Genomic DNA, 20,231 nt, shown 5'->3' with positions numbered 1-20,231 from the left:
AAAAAAAATGTGTCTCAATATGCCAGAGCCCTAGGAACCTGATAACAGAGGATTCAGCGATGCCGGTTATGTGCACCTCGTTCTGATGGAGTCTAACATGTCCTAGGAGCTGCCGCACAGAGACAATGCTGTCCATGTGGGCAGCATTGTTTATGAAGGATATATGCCAGGAAGTTTCGGCTGCGAACAATACACAATTTGCGGTGACCTGCTTCACGTTTTTAAGGTACGTGTTGTCCCAATATGCCTGTGGCCTGGAAAGAGTATGTGGACCGAGGAATGGGCTGCTCGCATATCTGCATCTTACGGTTACATTGCGAAGGTCTTCCTGGGAAGTGCTCTTCAAACGCGATGTAGCCCAATGTTGTGGCTATCGGCCACAAGTGGTGGCGTGGTTTAGGCTGGGCTAAGAGCCGCTGCTCGGAAATTCTGTTACCAAGATGGGCCTGACCGATGACGAATTCATCGAACGAGAATTGATTGCATCAACACGCAGCTTTTGAGGCCACGGCCCTTCTCTAACAAAACATGGTCGCTCGAAGAAAATATCGTCTCTATGTTTCTGAAGCCTTATTAGCATACAGAGCGGACTAGTGGGCGACCTCGGCTATGTGAACCTCTTCTGCCTGGGCGTGCATAAGCGAAAGATATCATCCTAATCGCTCTCGCTAGGTCTCAAATAGTTTCAACAAGTTTAGTGAACTCAATTCGCGAAACAAGAGGCGCTTTATATCGGTATCGTTAACCCTGGGCGTTTCCGGTGCGCCCGCAGGAGGAAGAGAAAGATAAGGCTTTTGTCAAACTCACTGGAAGCCGGACGCAGCTATAAGCATGCCGTGACGCACGTCACTGGCCATACTTCTTTACCGACAGCGCAGCGAGAAGAGATGAAGGTCTAAACTCAATCCGGAATATGTGGGCACAGAGGCACAGCTTTGCGCAGGCGGCCATTGCTATTCTCTTCCTAAGCGCCGCCGGCCGGTTCCACATTGTTCGAGCCTGTGCCCCTACGAAGTGATGGCGCACTCTCTCCGCGTTCCACGGCTGAAGGCGCTTGGGAGGGGGAGGCTGGCACTCAGAGGGCTCGTGTTTGTGTGGGTGTGAGGAACGAAAGCGCGTGTTTTTAAAACATTGTGCCATGTGGAGCAGTTCAGTTTTCTGTCAGTCCTCGTCGTGCATAGTTGGCCAAGCCGTACTATTAGAAGCTGCTAAAAGCGTCAGCTCTGCCAGCTGCGACATCAGAATCTCAAGTTTTCAGTCACCTTTGGCGGCTGAAAGCCGTGCCTGTTAATTTAGTGTATACGCGTTTTGTGCATTGTTGCTGTAGTTTTTGTATATGGATTAGTTTATATGCTTCCGTGTGTCGTCCATACATAATCAGTTGTCTGCAGCTCTTCCTCCACGATGTCACAAGAACATTAGTGGAGTAAGGTTAACAAGAAAAGAACCAGAAGTTTATTGAAACATAACTAAGTTTGCTGCATTTACTCCCCAAGCTTTCTCTTTAGACCAAGCTGCCAACCTTCAATAAAACGGAGAGTTGAGCTAGTTGGTACATGTTTTTTGGAAAAAACGTTTGCCAACCTTTGGTATTAATACGTTATTGTTACTTCTTTTTTGCAGAACTTTTTCTTCGACCAGAAGATCGATGCACTTTTAAAAGGACACAGTAAGTTGGAGCTTGTTTTGAAACCAGGCTGTAAGAGAAGGGTACAGGCGCAAACAATCTACGAGCGTTTATAAAGTGCTTCTAAGTACACATCACAGCAATTTACAGCAAAAGACTTTAAGGATGAATCCTGTTCTCCTTACCGCAAATAATTCGTGCTCTGTAAGTGGAAACCTAGTACGTACAACCTACGACTATTTTTCGCAGCCTAAATCGCCACCTACACTTTCGGAACCCGTAAAAATATTCCAGATTAAGGGACTGACTTCCTATAACATAAGCAATGAAGCGCAGAGGATAAAGCCCATTGACAAAGACGACACCTAAAGAGGAGGATTGAAACGAGTGAAAAAAAATTGCAGAGAATGCTTACTACATTCGAATCAGAGCGAAAGCACGAATTTGTCCTGCGTAGAAGATGACGGTGAGCAGGCAGTGCAGCGGGACGGAGCAGATAGAAGTTGATGATGACACACTGCAATGCACAGTGCGACAGTTTGGTGCAGTTTAACACGAGGCGTGTTGGCTGCGGCGATAGCCTAGAGGCCCAATATAGCGACAAAAGGCGATAGCCTAGTTGCCTCACTGAGCGGCCCTTAAAGGAGATCTGATCGCGCAGCCAGGGATTCGACTTCCAGTCTCATGGATATTGATTCATTTTGTTCCCTCTTTTTTTATGGCTTCACCTCGAACTCGCATCTCGCGCAAACTAGGTTCATCCCTGATCTCGAAAGATTAGTCGCCGCAGGACAGACCAGATGGAAGTTGATGAAGACGACGCTCTTCAATGCACAGCGCGAGAGTGTGGTTTACTTTAACACGAGGCGTGCTGGCTGCGCTGATAGCCTAGATAATTATTGGTTGTAACATGTCCCAGAAAAACACAGCATCAATGCACAGAATAAAACAATGGTATGGCGCAAGCGCCGTCCGTGGCGCAAGCATCTCTTTAGCACGAAGCCATGCCTTCACAGGGAGGGTAAAGGTGTGTAGATTAAACAAGAATGTTTTTGCAGCATAACAAATGCACATTTCTCTAGCACGTTTTAAAACTCTGGCGTCAAGGAAATCCAGAAAAGATGGCCGATACAACGGTACAGGAAACAAATACCCTGCAAGTGCTTGAGTCATCTGCCTTCTGGAGAGGCTGTACACGTAGTCCAAAGAAAAGTGTAAAGTGAGGAAATTGAAGGTATCATTAAAGAATCCCCAGAAAGGTCTCTCACTAGTGTGTCCGCTCGGTACGAACAGGAAAGGCAAATGAGCACTGCGACGCCTAATAAGCACAGCTATTAAAACAAGGTGGTTTGCTGATTAGAAAAAGAAAAATCAGAAACAAGCTGACGAACAAAGAAGTGAACAAAGCCTATTCCACCAGACTCTAAAGAAAGAAATAGGTCATCGCGACGCATGGGTTCCCGTTGGGAACGCCATACGAAGGTTCCAGATACTCAGCTTATCACCTGCACTTCCTTCCCCGCACAGTGCAGAACATGTAGCACATAGGCAAGTTTTGCAAATAAAAAAGTGTTGCAGACTTGAGCCTGAGCAAACACTGACAGTTCGCTACCCATCCAAGCCTGGGTTTGTCGCCTCATGATGATGATCTGTGGATCTCAGTAGGCTCTACTGTTGCCAATTTGGTGAAGAGGAACCCCTAGGTAGTGAAGGGTCCCGCTGTCCCAGCTAATATCACCATAATGACTTGGTGTTGTACACGAATGGCTGAACCAATACCCCGTACATATATCTAAATTAAGGGCTCAACCTGATACCTCGCAAAACTGTTCAGCCAAATATAATGTCTCAAGCACACTCATTTTGTCAGAACAAAAGAGGGCGACATCATCTGCATAGGCAAAAATCTTAATTTCACATTGCGACAGGGAGAAACCACGGATAGTTGCGCCGTTAATAATACTGAGGCAAAGGGATTCAAATAAAGGGCAACAACACAAGCGATAATGGACAGCCTTGGGAAACATGATTTCAATGGAATAGGTTCGGTTAGCTCTTGACATGGACATTACGCCCTACAGTACCTGTTTTTTGCCTGTGGAGAAAAGCTGCGTTGTGCCATATGCTCTATTTATGTTGCTGCGACTAATTAGTCTCTGGTAGAGCCGCATGATGGACCGCCACGCCGAATCACCACGATCGTTGAAATCTTTGTTTCGTGGACAATGCGCCTCCCAGGCTTTTAATGTTTTGGCAGGTGGGGTCATGCTGGGGTATGGCGGCCTCGTGTTTTGTGGCGTAAGCATGCTTAGATTTTTCTTTTCGGCACTATTTCCATACAATAAAGAAAAAAATCCGGCGATAGCCTAGTGGTCTCGGTAAGCGGCCATTAAATGAGATCTCTTAGCTTGGCCGCGGGTTTAACTCCCAGTCACAGATGTTGATTAATTTGTTTTTACCTTTTTCGTGGTTCGACCTCTAACTCAGCTCAGCTGAAGATCAAAACTCGGCACCTGGCGATCGAAGCACGAGGTCCAGTAGTGAAGCTTTCGCTTCAGATCTGCTAAGGTATAAAATTATTTAAACCGAGTAGACGTGCGAAAGCAGGTGTTTAGCCTTGTTGTCTCATGGTTTTTCTTTTCTGGGTCATCAGCACGTCCGGAGACAATATTAGACAGAGGTTAAGCCCATATCGCGGTGCAGCTGATCTGATATGTCCGCGCCCCAGTTGGATGTTGAGGAAGACGATGCTGGAAAATAAATGGCGCGAGAGTGTGTTGCAGTTTAACATGAGGCATGATCCGCTGCGGCAACAGCATGGGAAGCCGATCTGGAAGGTTATGTCTCGAAATGCTTCTAGCTGGACACAACGCAGCAGCGCATCGGCCTTTGGCCGATGTCTTCCGAGACATGGGCTAACACGGGCTCGTACAAAGTTGTCCTCTCTCGACTTCCTATCAATAATGCTCTCCTCCACACCGTCTTTCTCCATACTGGCCTCATCCATACAGTGTTCCTGGCTTCCGAGACACCCTCGCGGATGTTCTGCACCGCCATGAGATTCTCTAGATTGGCCAGCATCAAATGAGCCATGCTTCGGTGGTTACCTGCGATGGCAGTTCTTCAAAGCAGGGGTCCTTGTCAAAGGCCTGATGTGTATGGTATTTTAGCCGGGCACCAAAAACGTGAAGGGTAAGGTGCTTTGGCTTCGGCGCTATAGGGAGCACCGGAGGATTGTAGAAGCTTTGGAGCATTTCGGAACTGCGTGATAAGTGGCGTGATAAGTGGCGGTGCCCCATCATGGAGCACATGGAAACAGCGAACCGTGAAATCTAGCACACGATAGTCAGCAAGTACAATTCCTGACACGCTCAATCTTTTCGGAGTAGAGGCATTTGTTGTGATCGCAGGTAGGTCTCCGCTGTGTCTTCGTTGTAGCCAGGTGGGCCATGTACTGCGTCTGTGTTGTACGCCTAGGTGCACCCAATGCCGACGCTTTGGGCAAAGAGTAAAACAAAAGTATCATGAGCTATGCTGACATGTTACGCCAGGGTAACTGCACGCATGAGGATGAGGTGGTGCCAGAACACATTTTGGATGTGTCGGATGTTGTGGACGCGTCAGGTGAACTTGGCCACGAGCTCTCGACAGAAGGGGTACCAATATCTTCCGCACCAAACAGCAGCAAGGGACAGCCTGTAGGTACAGACCATTTAAGACCCCCACCCCCAGACCCAAAAACACCGGGCCCGGGTCTGCCTGGGCCTGCCACTCTGAGTCCTGTGATCACTACACAGGGACCATTTGTCGCCCATAGATCAGGACAGCTGGAGAACCCTTGTGTCGATTCAGTTGAGGCGCTGCAGCTAGTGAATGTGCGACATGCCTGCTCCCACGGTGAGACCCCTTCATCACCGGAGAGCGGCAGCGTGCCGACTGAGGTGTCAGCCTCTAGCGTGTTTGGTGTTCCGTCGGCTGTCAGCGTGGCTGTGGGCAACGTGGTCCGCTCGGCCAAAAGAAGTCATTTGCTCAGGCGCCAAGTCCGGATTGATACTGACGGCCGGAAGAGTGGGTCCAAGACTTGAGGACCTGTCTCCAGGGCGCACACTTGAGGCAACACGGACAGCCTGTAGGGGCACGTCACCGCTTCAAACACGGTCATGTCAACTCCGTTCCTTACGCAGGCTGTCCTGATATGGACCGTATCGACGCTGCCTTTCTGCTTCGGCCACTTCTACCCGGTCGAGGAACATCATCCCACGAAGCCGTTCCGTCAGCTACCTCGGATCGAGAACACTGATCAGCAAACCTCGGCATTCACGCTGTTTCCGGAGTGGAACGAACCTCTCATCTGGCAACCTGGTGGCACAATCAACGCGGGATCTTCGTGTACAAATACGTGGCACAAGCACCGGCGCGACTTGGGGCACGCCAGCGCTTTAAACACGGTCATGTCAGCTCCGTTCCTTACGCAGGTTAGTTACTTACCGAACGCTTGTTCTACCCGTACAAGCGACCCTTTTTATTCGCGGTGTCGTGACCACTTGAGTTTGTAGCGCCCGGCGACGCTATAAAGCGCAGGCGCTGCGATCGGCGTTCCCGCGACAGAAGAAAATAAAGAACGACAGCGCGTGCTCGGAGCGCACGCCCGGCACGCGCAGTCCGGAACCATTATAATTGAGGCCAACCAACCAACCAACTAGAAGCCTGCCACGCTGGTCGTCTCTGTCTGGTGCTCCGCTGCGACCCCGCAAAATCCTCAACAAGTTCATTGATTCTTTCCGCAAACTGTTGTTCGACATGTGTTTACATTGCATCAACGCCTATTTTTTTCGTGTCTTGCTGATGCTCTCTGGCGATGTTGAAGTGAACCCTTGACCTGACCAAAACGACACCCCAGCAACCCTAGAATCAATCGCTGCGGCAATATCGCGCCTTGAATTGTCCCAGAATACTGTTTTGTCCGAGCTTTCCAGCATACGTGGTGCACAGATTAGTATTGAAAAGAACGTCAGCGCCCTTTCATTGCGGGTTGATGCTTTGGAAAAAAATGTACATGCTGGTCAAACCGAAGAACAAGCTTCACCCTCAAGCTCGAACGTCGACATTACCAGACTTTCCTCTGAAATCAAAATGCTCACGGAAAAGTGCGACGACGCAGAAAATCGCTTACGCAGGTCAAATTTAATCTTTTTTGGTATCGCGGACACGAGCGACGAAACCTGGGAGCAATCAGAGGCGCAGGTTGTCACCTTCTGTTCACAACACCTTGGACTGTCGATAAACAGTGATGATATAGAACGCGCCCACCGAAAGGGCCGCTTTCAGGAATCGAAAAACCGCCCAATCATTGTCAAATTGGCACATTTTAAGGTCAAGTCAAAGATTCTGGCTGCAGGACCAAAGCTGAAAGAAACAAACTTTTCTGTTCGAGAAGATTATTCGGCGCATGTTCGATTAGCCCGAAAGAAGTTATACTGTTTTGGCAAGGAAAGAGATGTCACGTTTAAAATACGTTACGACAAGCTGCTTATCAACAAAAAGCAATACATATATAACGGCGACACAGATTCAGTAGTCGAGCTTTCATCATAGCAGTCATCGTCCGCCTCCAAGTTTCTCTCTAATGCACCGCCCCAGCCTTTGCTTATTTCACGAGCCATCCCATCTTATCATCACATGGCTGTCATGCTAACAAATATTCGCAGCTACTTACCCAAGAGAGAGGCTGTGGAAGCGCTTCTCGAAGATCACTGCTCAGATATTGGTATCCTTACTGAGTCATGGCTTACCGATGACATTCGAGACAATGAACTACCCGAGGGCAGTAAATCGTTCACTATCTACAGGTTTGACAGAGCTGGCCGAAGAGGAGGGGGTGTTCTGGTTCTGATAAAATCTAGCATACACTCACACTTCATGCCAGTCGGCTGTAGCCTTGAATTAGTTTGTGTTAAGCTGTCCCTTACTTTTACCGCGACCATACTTATCGCCTGTTACCGGCCGCCAGATTCTGACTGCTCTTTTGTTGATGAATTGTATTCGGTCTTTCTAGACTTGCGGTCCCGCTTTCCCCGTGCACACTTAGTCTTTTGTGGCGATTTTAACTATCCCGACATCGACTGGGATCAGCTATCAGCACCTTCTCGTCAGTCAAAAAATTTCTTGAATTAATTCTAATGTTTAACATGGTTCAGTGTGTTAATACTCCAACGCGTGGTAGCAACGTCCTCGATCTTGTATTCATCTCGAAGCCTGAGTTGTTTAAGTCTCCCTCGTGTACCAGTGGCCTTAGCGATCATAACCTGCTTTTTTTTAATTTGTCATTTGCCATTCCTTCCCGCAAGCCATCAATAAAATATATTCGCGACTATAACAAAGCTGACTATGCTCAAATTAACCAGGTTCTAGAAAAGTTTCTTTGTCATTTCCGTAACTCTGCTCCCTCTCGAACAGTTAATAGTAACTGGTTGCTTTACAAGCAGAAAATGCTATCGCTGATGGAGTCATATGTGCCTCTTGTGTGCATACGCGGAGATGCTGACAAGCTTTGGTTTTCCAATTCTCTTCGAAGATTATTAAAAAAGAAAAAGCGTCTTTTCCGAGCAGCCAAAAATTCAGCCACCGTTTCAAAATGGGATAAATACTTCGAATGTCTCCGTAATTATACGAATCTTTTGAGACGCTCCAAAAAGAAATTTTTTAATAATGATTTGCAAAACATAATTAAAAATAACCCCCAGAAATTCTGGAAGATCCTGTTGCCAAACCATAACTCGCAGCAGGGTATTATCTTGCGTGAGCAAGATGGCTCGCACGTCTCTGCAGATCGCTGTGCAGATGTTATGAACAATTACTTCTCTTCCGTTTTCACTCATGAACCCGTCCTCCATGTACCCAACCATAACAGCTCTCATTTCAACTAGATGGCCCCAATCTCCATTTCTGCCGAAGGCATAGGTAAACTTATCGACAGTTTGAAGTCGTCTAGCGCCCCTGGACCTGACGAGATACCTACCAAAATACTAAAAAGCACTAGAGAAATTTCATGTCAGATATTACAAATAATCTTTAGCCAATCAATTTCAAGTAGTTCGATTCCAAATGACTGGAAGTTAAGTAGGGTTGTTCCGGTTTTCAAGTCAGGTGATCGCTCTGATCCATCAAACTATCGCCCTATTTCATTAACATGTATTGCTTGCAAAATGCTAGAAAATATCACATACTCACAGGTTGCTCTTCATCTAGACAAAAATTCCTTCTTCTTTGCCAACCAGCATGGATTCCGTTCTGGTTTCTCGTGTGATGCCCAGCTTTAGGAATTTACTACGGACCTTAACCTCAATTTGGATTCTTCATTTCAAACTGATATTATCTATCTGGATTTCTCTAAGGCCTTTGACCGTGTCCCACATCAACGTCTGATGTTTAAACTCTCATCCCTCTCTCTTGACCCCTTGGTACTATCATGGATTTCCTCCTTCCTTTCAGACCGCACTCAGTTCACTGTTATTGGCGACCATCGCTCCAAAATCTCCAATGTCATTTCAGGCGTACCCCAAGGCTCTGTCCTCGGTCCACTTTTATTTTTAGTCTTTATAAACGACCTCCCTACAGGCATTTCATCCACAATCCGCCTTTTCGCTGACGATTGTGTACTTTATCGTCGCATCACTAATACATCTGACCAGTTGCTCCTGCAGAAAGACCTCAACACAATAGAAACCTGGTGCGCCACCTGGCTGATGAAACTGAATGTGTCCAAGTGTAAGAGCATGCAAGTTTCCCGAAAACGCTCCAACCTTGATTATTCATACTCATTGAACTCCATGATCATTTCACGTGTAGAATTATACCGATATCTGGGAGTTATTATCACAGACAAACTGAACTGGTCTGAGCATATCACGAAACTTGTGGCGGACACATCTAAAACACTTGGCTTCATCAGGCGTTCTCTCTCTTTATCCCCCAGTAACATTCATAAGCTCGCATATGAAGTATACATTAGACCTAAACTTGAATATGCCTGCGCAATATGGAGCCCTCATCAACAATACTTAATTGACGTACTAGAAAGCATCCAGAATCGTGCAGCTGGCTTCATCTGCTAAAAATATGATACACGGATCAGCGTTAGTGCAATCAAATCATCCATTGATCTCGACTCGTTAACTCATCGAAGGAAGACATTACGGCTGAGTTTATTTCATAATCTATATTACAACCGCCCTGACCTGCGAACCTCCCTTCTGGTACCACCTGTACGAACGTGCCGTCGGCTCTTCAATTCCCTGAGCGTGCAGCGTATTACTGGTTCCACAAATGCATTCAATAAATCATTCTTACCCTTGGCTATTGATGAATGGAATTCACTTCCCGAAACTATTGTCCATGAGCGTGACAACTCAAAATATAGGCAGTTAACATCCGCTCATTTTTCTAAATAAACTGATGAGCAGCAATAGGATTTCATGTTTCTTTTGCTTTACTTTTCTCTAATACACTGCATTTTTTTGTTCAGTACCCGATTGCTTTTCCTTTTTGTGTGTGAATATACTGTTTTGTTGTTTGTTAAAAGTATGCGGACCATAACTGCCTGTGTAATTTTCGTCCGTTTGTTTTCCCTATATTTCAAAATGCACGGATCATAGCAATGCACGTACATCACCATGCCTCGTTGTGTTTTTTTTTGTTTGTATAAATATGACCATGGCCATACTTTCTTGTCCTCCCCCCTTATGTAGTGCCCAAACGAGGGTCCTTAAGGGATAATAAATGATGATGATGATGAAGTGACGCAGGAAGGCGACAGCCGTGCCCTTGGCGAGGTGCTGCAACTCGTTGTCAAAATTTGTAAGGAGTACATTAGCACAACCGTCTTGTAGTTGGACGAGCCCGCGAGCAACGGCTGCTCCTTTCTCCAGCTACAGGGGTACGTGGGTATCAGCGATACCCTCGTAGTGGTGGAATAAATCATTCCTCACGAGATCTAGCACACTGAACCGGGGTGGCACCATTACGTCGTCGTCAACAATTAAGTCGCTGAGCATTGAAGCGTGAATAGTATTTGTCAGTGCGCGCCACGGCCCGTTTCGTCGCGAACGTGACCCGTACTTCGCGCAGGTCAGTGACAGCACCATTCGTCTGCAGAAAGTTGAGACCGAGGATCACGTCCTTAGAACCCTCACGGAACACTAAAAATTCGCCGACGTACACAAAGCCACGGATATCGACACGAGCTGTGCACCTGCCGGCGGGGATAATCAGCTGACCCCCAGCAGTTCGAATGCCAGGCCCCGACCACCCCGTACAAACTTTTTTCAGTTCTAGGGCAAGGGCAAGGCACATGACAGAATGATCGGCACCTGTTGCCAGCAAAGCGATCGCGTCGACTCCATAAATTTTAACGCACAAATCGGAGGTAGCGCGTCGGATGCTGTCGCTACTCGCTCCCAGGGAAACATCGTCGCGTGGTAGTGGCGTAGAACGATCTTCACAAGTCCCGGCTTCAGCGACCTTGCCTCCAGAGGCCGCTAGATTCAGTTTTCCCTTCGGGGACTGAGAGAACGGCGTCCGGAGTAGCCTGCGGCATGACGGGGGCACGGAGAACAGTAGCGCCTCGGCGACGGGGACCGAGCCTCCCGGTGGTCTGACGTGATGTGGTTATGGCACGAAGACAGATGATATGCTACCTCATGCAGTCGTTCCCCGTTCCGCGGGCACGCGTCGTCCGGCGCGAAACCACGCAGGCCCACGCGGCGTTATGGGCACGCCCTGCAGAGGTGACTCGCCTCGACACAGTGATAGCAGAGGGGCCGACGATCCGGGGCACGCCACATTTCACTCTTCCACGGTCGCTGGTACACTGGCGGAGTGTGGTCACGATGAGAGCTCGGCGAGAGCACTGCTGGAGTCGAGGCAGTGACGTCGCACCCAGAAGCCTGACGTAGGACTGACGCAACCGTGGGCCTTCCATCATGCTGGCGACAACTTGAGAAATTTGGTGCTGTTGTGCTGCCAGGCGTACCTCGTCCCGGACGACTTAACTCAGTGGCGGGAAAGATGGTGTATCGGACGGCATCCAGGAGGCCTGCAGTTCCTCTCTGACGACAGATCGGATCAGCTCGCGTAGAAATGTGGCGTCGATACCAAGAGGCATAGAGATGGGATCAGGCCCAAAGGTGTTGGCGTCGCGATTGCACTGGCGGGCTCTCTTTCCAGCGTCTCCTCCATAGTGGCCACCTCGGTGAGAAACTCTGCCACAGTGCGCGGTGGGCTGCGCACGAGTCCTGCGAAGAGCTCTTGCTTGACACCCCGCATGAGGTGGCGAAGCTTCTTCTGCTCCATCATGTTGGAATCCGCGCGCTTAAGAAGGCGAGCCATGTTTTCGTAATACATGCGTGCACTGTCGTTGTGGCGCTGGTTGCGCAAGTGTAACGCAGCTTCTGCTCGCTCTCGACGGTCTACATCCGGGAAAGTGGCTATAAGATTGCGGCAGAAGGCTTCCCAGGATGTAAACGAAGACTCATGGCTTGCGAACCACGTCCGAGCCGACTCTTCAAGCGCAAAATAGATATTAGGGAGCTTTCGGTCGTCGCTCCAGCCGTTGTAACGAGGAACACGTTCGAAGATCTCGAGCCAGTCCTCGGCGTCCTCGAGCACAGCGCCATGATATGACGGGGCTGTTTGTGGCTGGTGACAGAGGATGCGCGCCAGCAGCCTGGTTTCAGTTGCCGTGACAGCTGGTGCCTCCGAAGACCGAGGTTGGGTCGCCCTTGCAGCCGGAAGGAGTTCGAATTCAGGGGACGCTCCACGGAGGCGCGGCTGCGGTGGAGGTGAACTTGGGTGAAATCTGTATTGGTCGGTAGCCTATGCGGGTCTTGAAGTTTACCCCTCACCTCCACCAGGTTTGTCACGAATATTACACGTCCCACAGTCTGGACAGAAGAACTGTTCCAGACTCCCGAGTGGTCACATGCAAGATCGCCAAGCACTTTTTCCTCCACTTCTGACCTGTATCAATATCACTGCCATAAAACAACAGCTTGAACAGTTAGAAACCGAAAGGTAGAAGGAGGCCTTAATAATGTCTATGTCCCTTAGGCTTCTGAATAGGCAACTATTCTGTCGGGCTCTGATCGATGAAAGCCGGACTGCTCTTGCTAATGAAATATTTGAGGTTCAGTATGGGGGTCGCACATACCGCTATGCTTCTGATGTTCTTGATGCTCTCTTTGACTATTATCGGAAGCTGTTTGGCGGTTGTGGGTGCAAACTAAGAGACCAGATTACAGTTGATTACACGAAGCCTTTATTCGACTTGACGAAGAGCAACATGTCGTAGTGCAGAGACCTATAGCTTTGGACGAAATTAAATTTGCCATTCCCGATCAGACAGCTCATAAATCTCCTAGGCCAGACGGTAATACTAGCGCGTTGAATAAAACATTTTCCCCTTGCCGTGCGCCTGTTTTGATGGAGGTTTTCCTTGCTTCTAATGACGTTGGTTTTTTGCCGTCCATTTTCTATTCCGAGTCTGCATATTAATTCCCGAAACCACAGTTACAATTCCATTGAAAACTGTTGAAGGATATTGTCCAATTTCCCTCTGTAATGTAGATCACAAACTTTTCCCAAAGGTTCGTTTTAATGATCTCCAGCTAGTCCCTGCCTTAATAGGCTCGCATCAGGTCCGCGGTATCAGAAGCCGCAGTATCTAAACCCATATTCATATTGCCACGTATCATTGTAATGTCCGTTCGTTCGCGCTCAAGGCAGCAGGAAAGGGGTGTATCATTTTTTTTCGTGACGCGAGAAGCGACTGGACTAATCTCGACTGATCACAGCCATGAAGAGCTGCATCTACCTTTTTCCATATTACTGTAGATAATCTTGACCTGTTATCTCGAAGTTTCCTTGCCGGCTTTAAATTGAGCGATGCCGCCAGCGGCAGGCATTTGTACTTCGACGACCGGCGAGCACGTTTGTTGCTTACGCCGCCGCCGCCGAGTGATTCAGTTCTTTTGAGGGCGCAAGTCAGCCCAAATAAAGAGCTTCGTTTTCAAGACTTGTTGCTGCCTTCCAGACCACTGGACTGCCGTCACTACAACGTGACAATATTGCACGTTGGGTATAGGAGACGGTATCAGATGATACCGGCCAGCGTATTCGCCAACTGCAGCCTGTACAGCCACCAGGCTTGAAACCACGGTGAATTGATCACGGTGACTGAAGATTGTCACAACGGCTTACCTAAAAGGGATAATAAATCCTCTTAAACGGCGTTACATGCCACTGAGCATCACGATTTGCGACCTAAAATGGAAATAATTGAAAAAAACGAAATTAAAAAAACAATAAAATTTCAGTACAGAGAGCGGAGTCGAACGGCCGACCTTCCATACGCAACACGTGCCTCTAATCCACTGCGCCATAGCGGCTTTTTTTTTCATGGTATTTATTTACATGGTTTTGTATACTGCGCCATAGCGGCGATGTCAAGCCGTCGTTGTGAATGAATATTTATAACCAGCCTTAATGTGGCTGCTACCTGCCGGTGGGCGGCGCTGTCATCGCTGGCTGTACCGGCTGCATTTGGCGAACACGCTACCGGCCAAGTAGATCTTATTCCGATTGACCTTGCAAAGGCATTTGATAAAATTCTCCAAGATTTCTTGTTTAAGTCTTAGGGCATGCAACTATTGCAGATGTTTTGCTAAGGGGCATAAGACTAATATAAGGAATCCTATATAAGGCTGGTTGTTAGTCAAAAGCTAATAAACCTATACCACTGAAATTATCTGTTCGCCAATGCTATCCACTATCGCCTTTGTTGTTTGCCCTACATTTTGAACCCCTTTTACCCCAGTAATATTAACAAGGCAACTATCCGTGGTTTCTCCCTGGCACAATGTGAAATTCAGATTGTAATGTAGGCTAATGATGTCGTCCTCTTTTCTTGTGGCAAAAAGAGCGTACCTGAGGCATTACATGTGACTTTACAGCTTTGAAGGTTTGAAGGTTTGAAGGTTTATTAAAACGAAATACAAATGAGTTGTAAGTTTCATAAAAAAGTTAGTACAGTAGGAGGTCCCAAAGTGAAAACTGTCTGGGAGAATCCCATCAGGAATATATAAGAAAAGTGCACAAGTTTGGCAGGGGAGCGGGAACAAAAGTATACAGTCAAGTTAAAACCTATTAGTGTAATTTGCGGCAATTAAAAAGTTATACGATAGTTAGCAAGCATCATTTAACAAAAAAAAGGCATAAAACAGCAAAGCATAAGAGGAAGAGAAAGAACACAAAAAGACAGCAGATAACAATGGGCCTTGAATAAATGCAGATATAAAACAAAGGCGGAGAAAGAAAAAAAAAAAGGAGGTTCCACATAAGTAACAATATGAGCGTGAGCTGTCAGAGTGGGGAACAGAAAATAAGATTAAGGCACCTTAAGCATGGCATGAAGCTGAATGGGTTGATAAGAGATGTTTTTTTAGTAAAGTGTAGAAAGCGGGCTGCGAACGTGCGGATTTGATTGCTAGTGATAATGAATTCCAGGGTATGATGGCGGAGAAGAAAGCAGTTTCTTTTCCATAATTTGGGTTCACTTTTGGTGGAAGCATATTGTTTGGTTCAGAGAATCTAGTGTCATTGCTATTAGGAAGGAAAGATGCGGAAAAACAGAGAAGTTGATTATTAACATTGCGAGCGCGGTAGATTAGAAGACCTAACCTAATATCAAGGAGGTATTTCAACGGCAGAATGCTTAGGTCAGAGTAAAGAGGTGAAGCAGAGGCTGTGTATGGGCTGAAAGATAAAATTCGAAGCGCTTGATTTTGAAGATGAGAAATACATGATATATGGCATGAATAGGTACTACTCCATGATGATTAAGGTGACTGTTAATGAAAGCATAGTAGAGGGATAAGAGAACATGACGTTGAAAGAAATGTCTATTTTTTATTAACACCCTTATTCCAAACGAAATTTTTGTACCGATAGATTTGGTGTGTAGATGAAATTTTAGATGACAGTCAAGCGTGATGCCGAGAAATGTAACGGATTCGGAGGCAGTGATAATATGATGTCGCAGATAAATGGGTGGGCTCGGGATGACATGCTTTTGACGAGAGCGGAATATCATGAAAGTGGTTTTTCTAGGATTAAGTTGTAGCATGTTATTTTCAGACCATAAAACAATATTCTGTAAGTCCATGTTTAATTTGTTTATTAGGCTTGTGAAATTGCTGTCCTGAGTGAATAATGTCGTATCGTCCGCATAAAATATACATCTTGCGTTATTTAAGGAGAAAGGTAAGTCATTGATGAAAATGAGAAAAAGAAGTGGACCTAAAATGGAACCTTGTGGCACTCCTAAATTAATAGGTAAAGGGGAAGAAAGTGTTCCTTGTAGCTGGACAACTTGTACACAGTTAGTGAGATAACTGCGTAAAAAAGCTAAAGCACGCCCACAGATGCCTAGAGATTCTAATTTAGCGTACAGTATAGTGTGGTTAATTGTGTCAAATCCTTTGGTGAAATCTAAGAAAACAGCTTTGTGAAGTATTAGGTGCCGCTCGCAATTTAATTAAATCGAAGGGATTTTCGTTCGGTCGCTGGGGTGTCAGGTCAAATGATTTTGGTTGCATAAGCTTAGAATGCGATCCTTTCAGTATCTAGGGGTTCCTCTGCACCAAATTAGCAACAGTTGAGCCTATTGACATAAACAGATATTGTCCATGAGGCGAATAATCCAGGCTTGGATAGACAGGGTACTGTCGCCTTTCTGAAAAAAGTTGTGTGATGCAATAAACTCGTACAGTTTGTCATACAAATATCATAGACTTATACAAATCGTAGAAAATTATACAAATGTCATACATTTCTGCAAAATCGTACAGTCATCATAGAGATGTCATAGGATATCATACAAATTGTATGATATATCATAAAAATTCTATGATATTCTATGATGAAGCTTCTATGAGGTTATTGCATCATAGAACTTTTTTCAGCAGGGCTGCAGTGTTTGCTCGGGCTGAAGTATGCAACAATTTTTATTTGCAAATCTCGCTTATGTGCTTCAGGTTCTCCACGGTACGGAGTAGAAATTGCAGGTGGCGCACAGATTATTCGCTACCTTCGTATGGCACTCCCAATGGGAAACCATGCGTCGTGACAACCTATTTCTTTCTATGGAGTGTGGTGCCTTATTCACTTATTGGTATATCAGCTTGCTTCGCGTTTTTATCTATTTCAAAATGGCAAACCACCTTTTTTCAGTAGCTGTGCTTATTAGGCATTTTAGTGCTCGTTTGCCTTTCCCATTCGTACCGATTGGACGCACTCGTGAGGGGCCCTTATGCGGATTCCTTAAGGATGTTCAACGGTTTTCAACAGCTGCACCGCTTGGGAGCTGGCCATACTATGCGCATTGTTCTGGTTTTTCATTCTCAGATTTTGTTCATTTCTTTTTGTCTTTTTGTTGTATTTTATTTTTTAAATATTTTCTTCCCTTTAAACGTGAGAGCTATACAGGCCACGTTAACCAGAACATCCCACGTCGGCATTGCGAGCTAAATTTCACTGTCATGGCTCTGGGAGGTGCTCTTCAGAGAGACACCTATGAGGCAGGTGGGCCACGTAGATGACGTGGCGTTGCAGCGGCATCGCAACCTGCCCACCGAATAGTGAGCAAACTGGCCACAGTTGCAAATGACAGCTAAATTAATGACTAATCGCTCGGGAAGAGGAACCTGGGTCGCACAAGGCGCACCGCTGGGAGCACCTGCCATCTCAGGGCAGTGGCCCATCGCTGTACCGCTGCATCTCTGCGCCAGGAGATGATTCCCAAGGATCTATGACTGTAAGGTAGGGAATGGCCTTCTGCATATATGAGAATTGGCCCATTCCGCTATCACGTCATGTCCTTAAAGCGGACCTTAAGTGTCTGCTCCATTTTTTTATAACGTTATTTATTACCTCCGGGCATAAAGGGAGTTGGGAAGGTAGACAGAAAAAAAAACAGTGGCTGTTAAATGCAGGAAAAGAGGTGTTCCCATCTAATGAAGGCAAAGAAGGAGTGTTGATGTGGCCCCTGCGTCCAAGCAATGCATGAGCAGCGGTTTTTCGGCACGAGACCCGCTGCTGCCAGGTGCCGAATTTTCGTTCGCTTCAACGATCGGCAAACCCACAACAAATGGTGAATATCAGCCTCAGTACTTTCTGATTTGAAGACAGGACACCCAGGGCAGGGATATAAGTGGTGAAAGCGAGGGAACATCCGTATGAAAGCAGAAGTGAGGGTAATCCCGACCCGGGTCCTACAAAGCACAACCTCCTTTGCACGGGCAAGTCCATGGAGGAGCTTTATCGCACACGGAGGGACGAGAGCACGTGCGTGTGCGTGTTCTGTTCTTGTGAGAAGGAGCGTAGCATCATCAATACTGAGGAACCGAGGCATTGATGAGGGTTGGGCCGGCAAGCCGGTTGTGAAATCTGCAGAGCTTTGTGAACTCAGCAGGTCACGTGGGACCCACTCAATTCAAATGGCTTATACGGGATGCGAGCCGCCACACGATGTATATTCTGGCAGATTTCTGGCATGCGATTGACAGCGTAGGAGTAGACGTGTTGCTTGAAGGGCGTCGGGGGGGGTGACAATGTGGGCTGTAGGAAGCAAGGTAATGTAGCTCAGCACAGAAAGAAGCTCAGCACAGAAGGTAGCTCAGCCCAGAAGGAAGATGGGGGTTCCGCGAATTGAAAACTGGCCATCTTGTTAAGCGCAGGCTTGCAGGTACAGTTAGCAGGAGTTGTTTCACAGCCCTGGATCTTGACATCAAAAGTATAATGACTGAGCTGCGGGGTAGGTGGATATCTTGTTCGGCGCTTCGCTCACGAAGGGACGATGCCGCATAAGGTGAGATTGGTAGACGAAGATTGGTGGGCTTTCTTGTCGCTCAGCTGGACAAAGTACCATGGAGGGAGAATTTTAGGTGGCGACGACAGCATAGTGTGTGATGAAACAATTCCGGAGTGCTCGCAGTGAGTGCAAAACGGTGGCCTTAAGACTATGAGCAGCACGGCGCTCCCTCACTGGGCCCCCAAGAGTGTTCAGCTGACCATTCTCATGAAGGACAATGGTTTGTGTGATGCGGGGAAGACAAGTGATGGTTCTCATAGCCTCTCATTGACGGCTTCCAGACGATCCAACTGAGCCCTGGTTAAGTGTTGGAACTCCGCTTGGGAAATCAGGCGCGATTGCAAAACCACTCTCACTAAATGTCATGCGACATGGGAGAGAGCGCCACCGGTTTTTGGGAGCAATACGTCTGACTAGGCTCAAAGGCTGCATTGCATGCTTTTTAGCCTGGGAAAGCCACGAAGTGCCCGTTTCGGCCAGATGGATCGACAAACCCGGAATTTTCAATGTCATACGAGGTCTGTTAGAAAAGTATCCGACCTTTGGCCGTAGAAAAAAAAACTTGCATAACTGGAGCGTTCCAAACCTAGTTACCTTCAAAGTAGTCTGCTTGGGACTCCACACACTTCTCCCAGCGGTGCTGCCATTTTGGGAAGTATTCCGAAAAGGCCCCTTTCGGAATGGAGTTTACTCAGCTGTCGTTGCAGCCATAATGTTCTTCCTTGTCTGAAATCGCGGTCCTTTCAATGGCCTTTTGATTTTGGGAACCAGCCAGAAATCGCAGGGGCCATATCAGGAGAGTAAGGAGTGTGTTGAACTACAGGAGTCTGGTTTTTCGCCAAAAAAGTCTGAATCAAGTGCGAGGCATGTGCAGGAGCATTGTCGTGATGGATGCGCCACTTTCCTGTTGACCTGAACTCCGGGTTCTTGCGCCGCAGAGCATCACGTAGGCAACAAAGGACATCCCTGTAGCACTCTTTGGTGATTGTTTGACCCTGTGGAGTGCGTATTCGTGGTCTTCTACACAGAGGGTGTCAAAGAAAGCAGTCAGCATCACTTTCACATTGCTGCGCAATTGGCGGGCCTTCTTAATTCTTGGTGACGTGGAATGCTTCCACTCTACACCCAAGACTCGTCACTAGTGATTATGATGTTGATGAAGTCGGGGTCACTGTTTGCGGAATCCAGCATGTCCTGTGAGACTTCAACACGAAGCTGCTTTTGCTCCACCGTGAGCAGCTTCGGCACGAATTTCGCCGCAACTCTCTCCATGGCCAAATCTTCGGTGATAATGGAATGTGCAGAAAAATTGCTCATGTCCCCCTCTTCTTCAATTTCTCGGATAGTCACGCGACGGTCCCACATCACCACAGCGTTCAGTTCGGCAATGGCCTGGTCATTTCGGCATGTTGATGACCGATTGGAGCGTGGCTCGCTCTCCACCGATGTGCGGCCATCTTTAAATCAATTGTACCACTGTTTAGTCTGTGTGCTGCTCATAGCATCGTCACCGAAAGCCGTCTGAATATTTTGAATGGTTTCCACTTGGCTGTCGCCCAGTTTATGGCAAAATTTGATGCAGTAGCGCTTCTCCTGTCACTACGCCATTTTGCTTGCAATAAAAAACCGACGAGAGCACTGCGCACCGCCTCACTCACATGCTGCGTCCCAGCGACTGAC

At 47.2% G+C, this 20,231-nt stretch overlaps 1 protein-coding gene across 1 annotated transcript in view; it reads left to right on the top strand.

Annotated features, from left to right (window-relative positions):
- The window catches only part of LOC149369486 (uncharacterized), a 184,497-nt gene that overhangs the window by 103,683 nt on the left and 60,583 nt on the right, over positions 1–20,231 (top strand). The window contains exon 5 of the mRNA XM_089558858.1: positions 1,624–1,669. Within this exon, the coding sequence (XP_089414984.1) occupies positions 1,624–1,669 (46 nt within the window). The remainder of the gene's footprint in view (positions 1–1,623; positions 1,670–20,231) is intronic.

This window comes from Amblyomma mixtum, chromosome 1, assembly GCF_055824585.1.
Source record: "Amblyomma mixtum isolate Tamu chromosome 1, ASM5582458v1, whole genome shotgun sequence".
Lineage (NCBI taxonomy): Eukaryota > Metazoa > Arthropoda > Arachnida > Ixodida > Ixodidae > Amblyomma > Amblyomma mixtum.
This window is presented reverse-complemented; position numbering and strand designations above follow the sequence as displayed.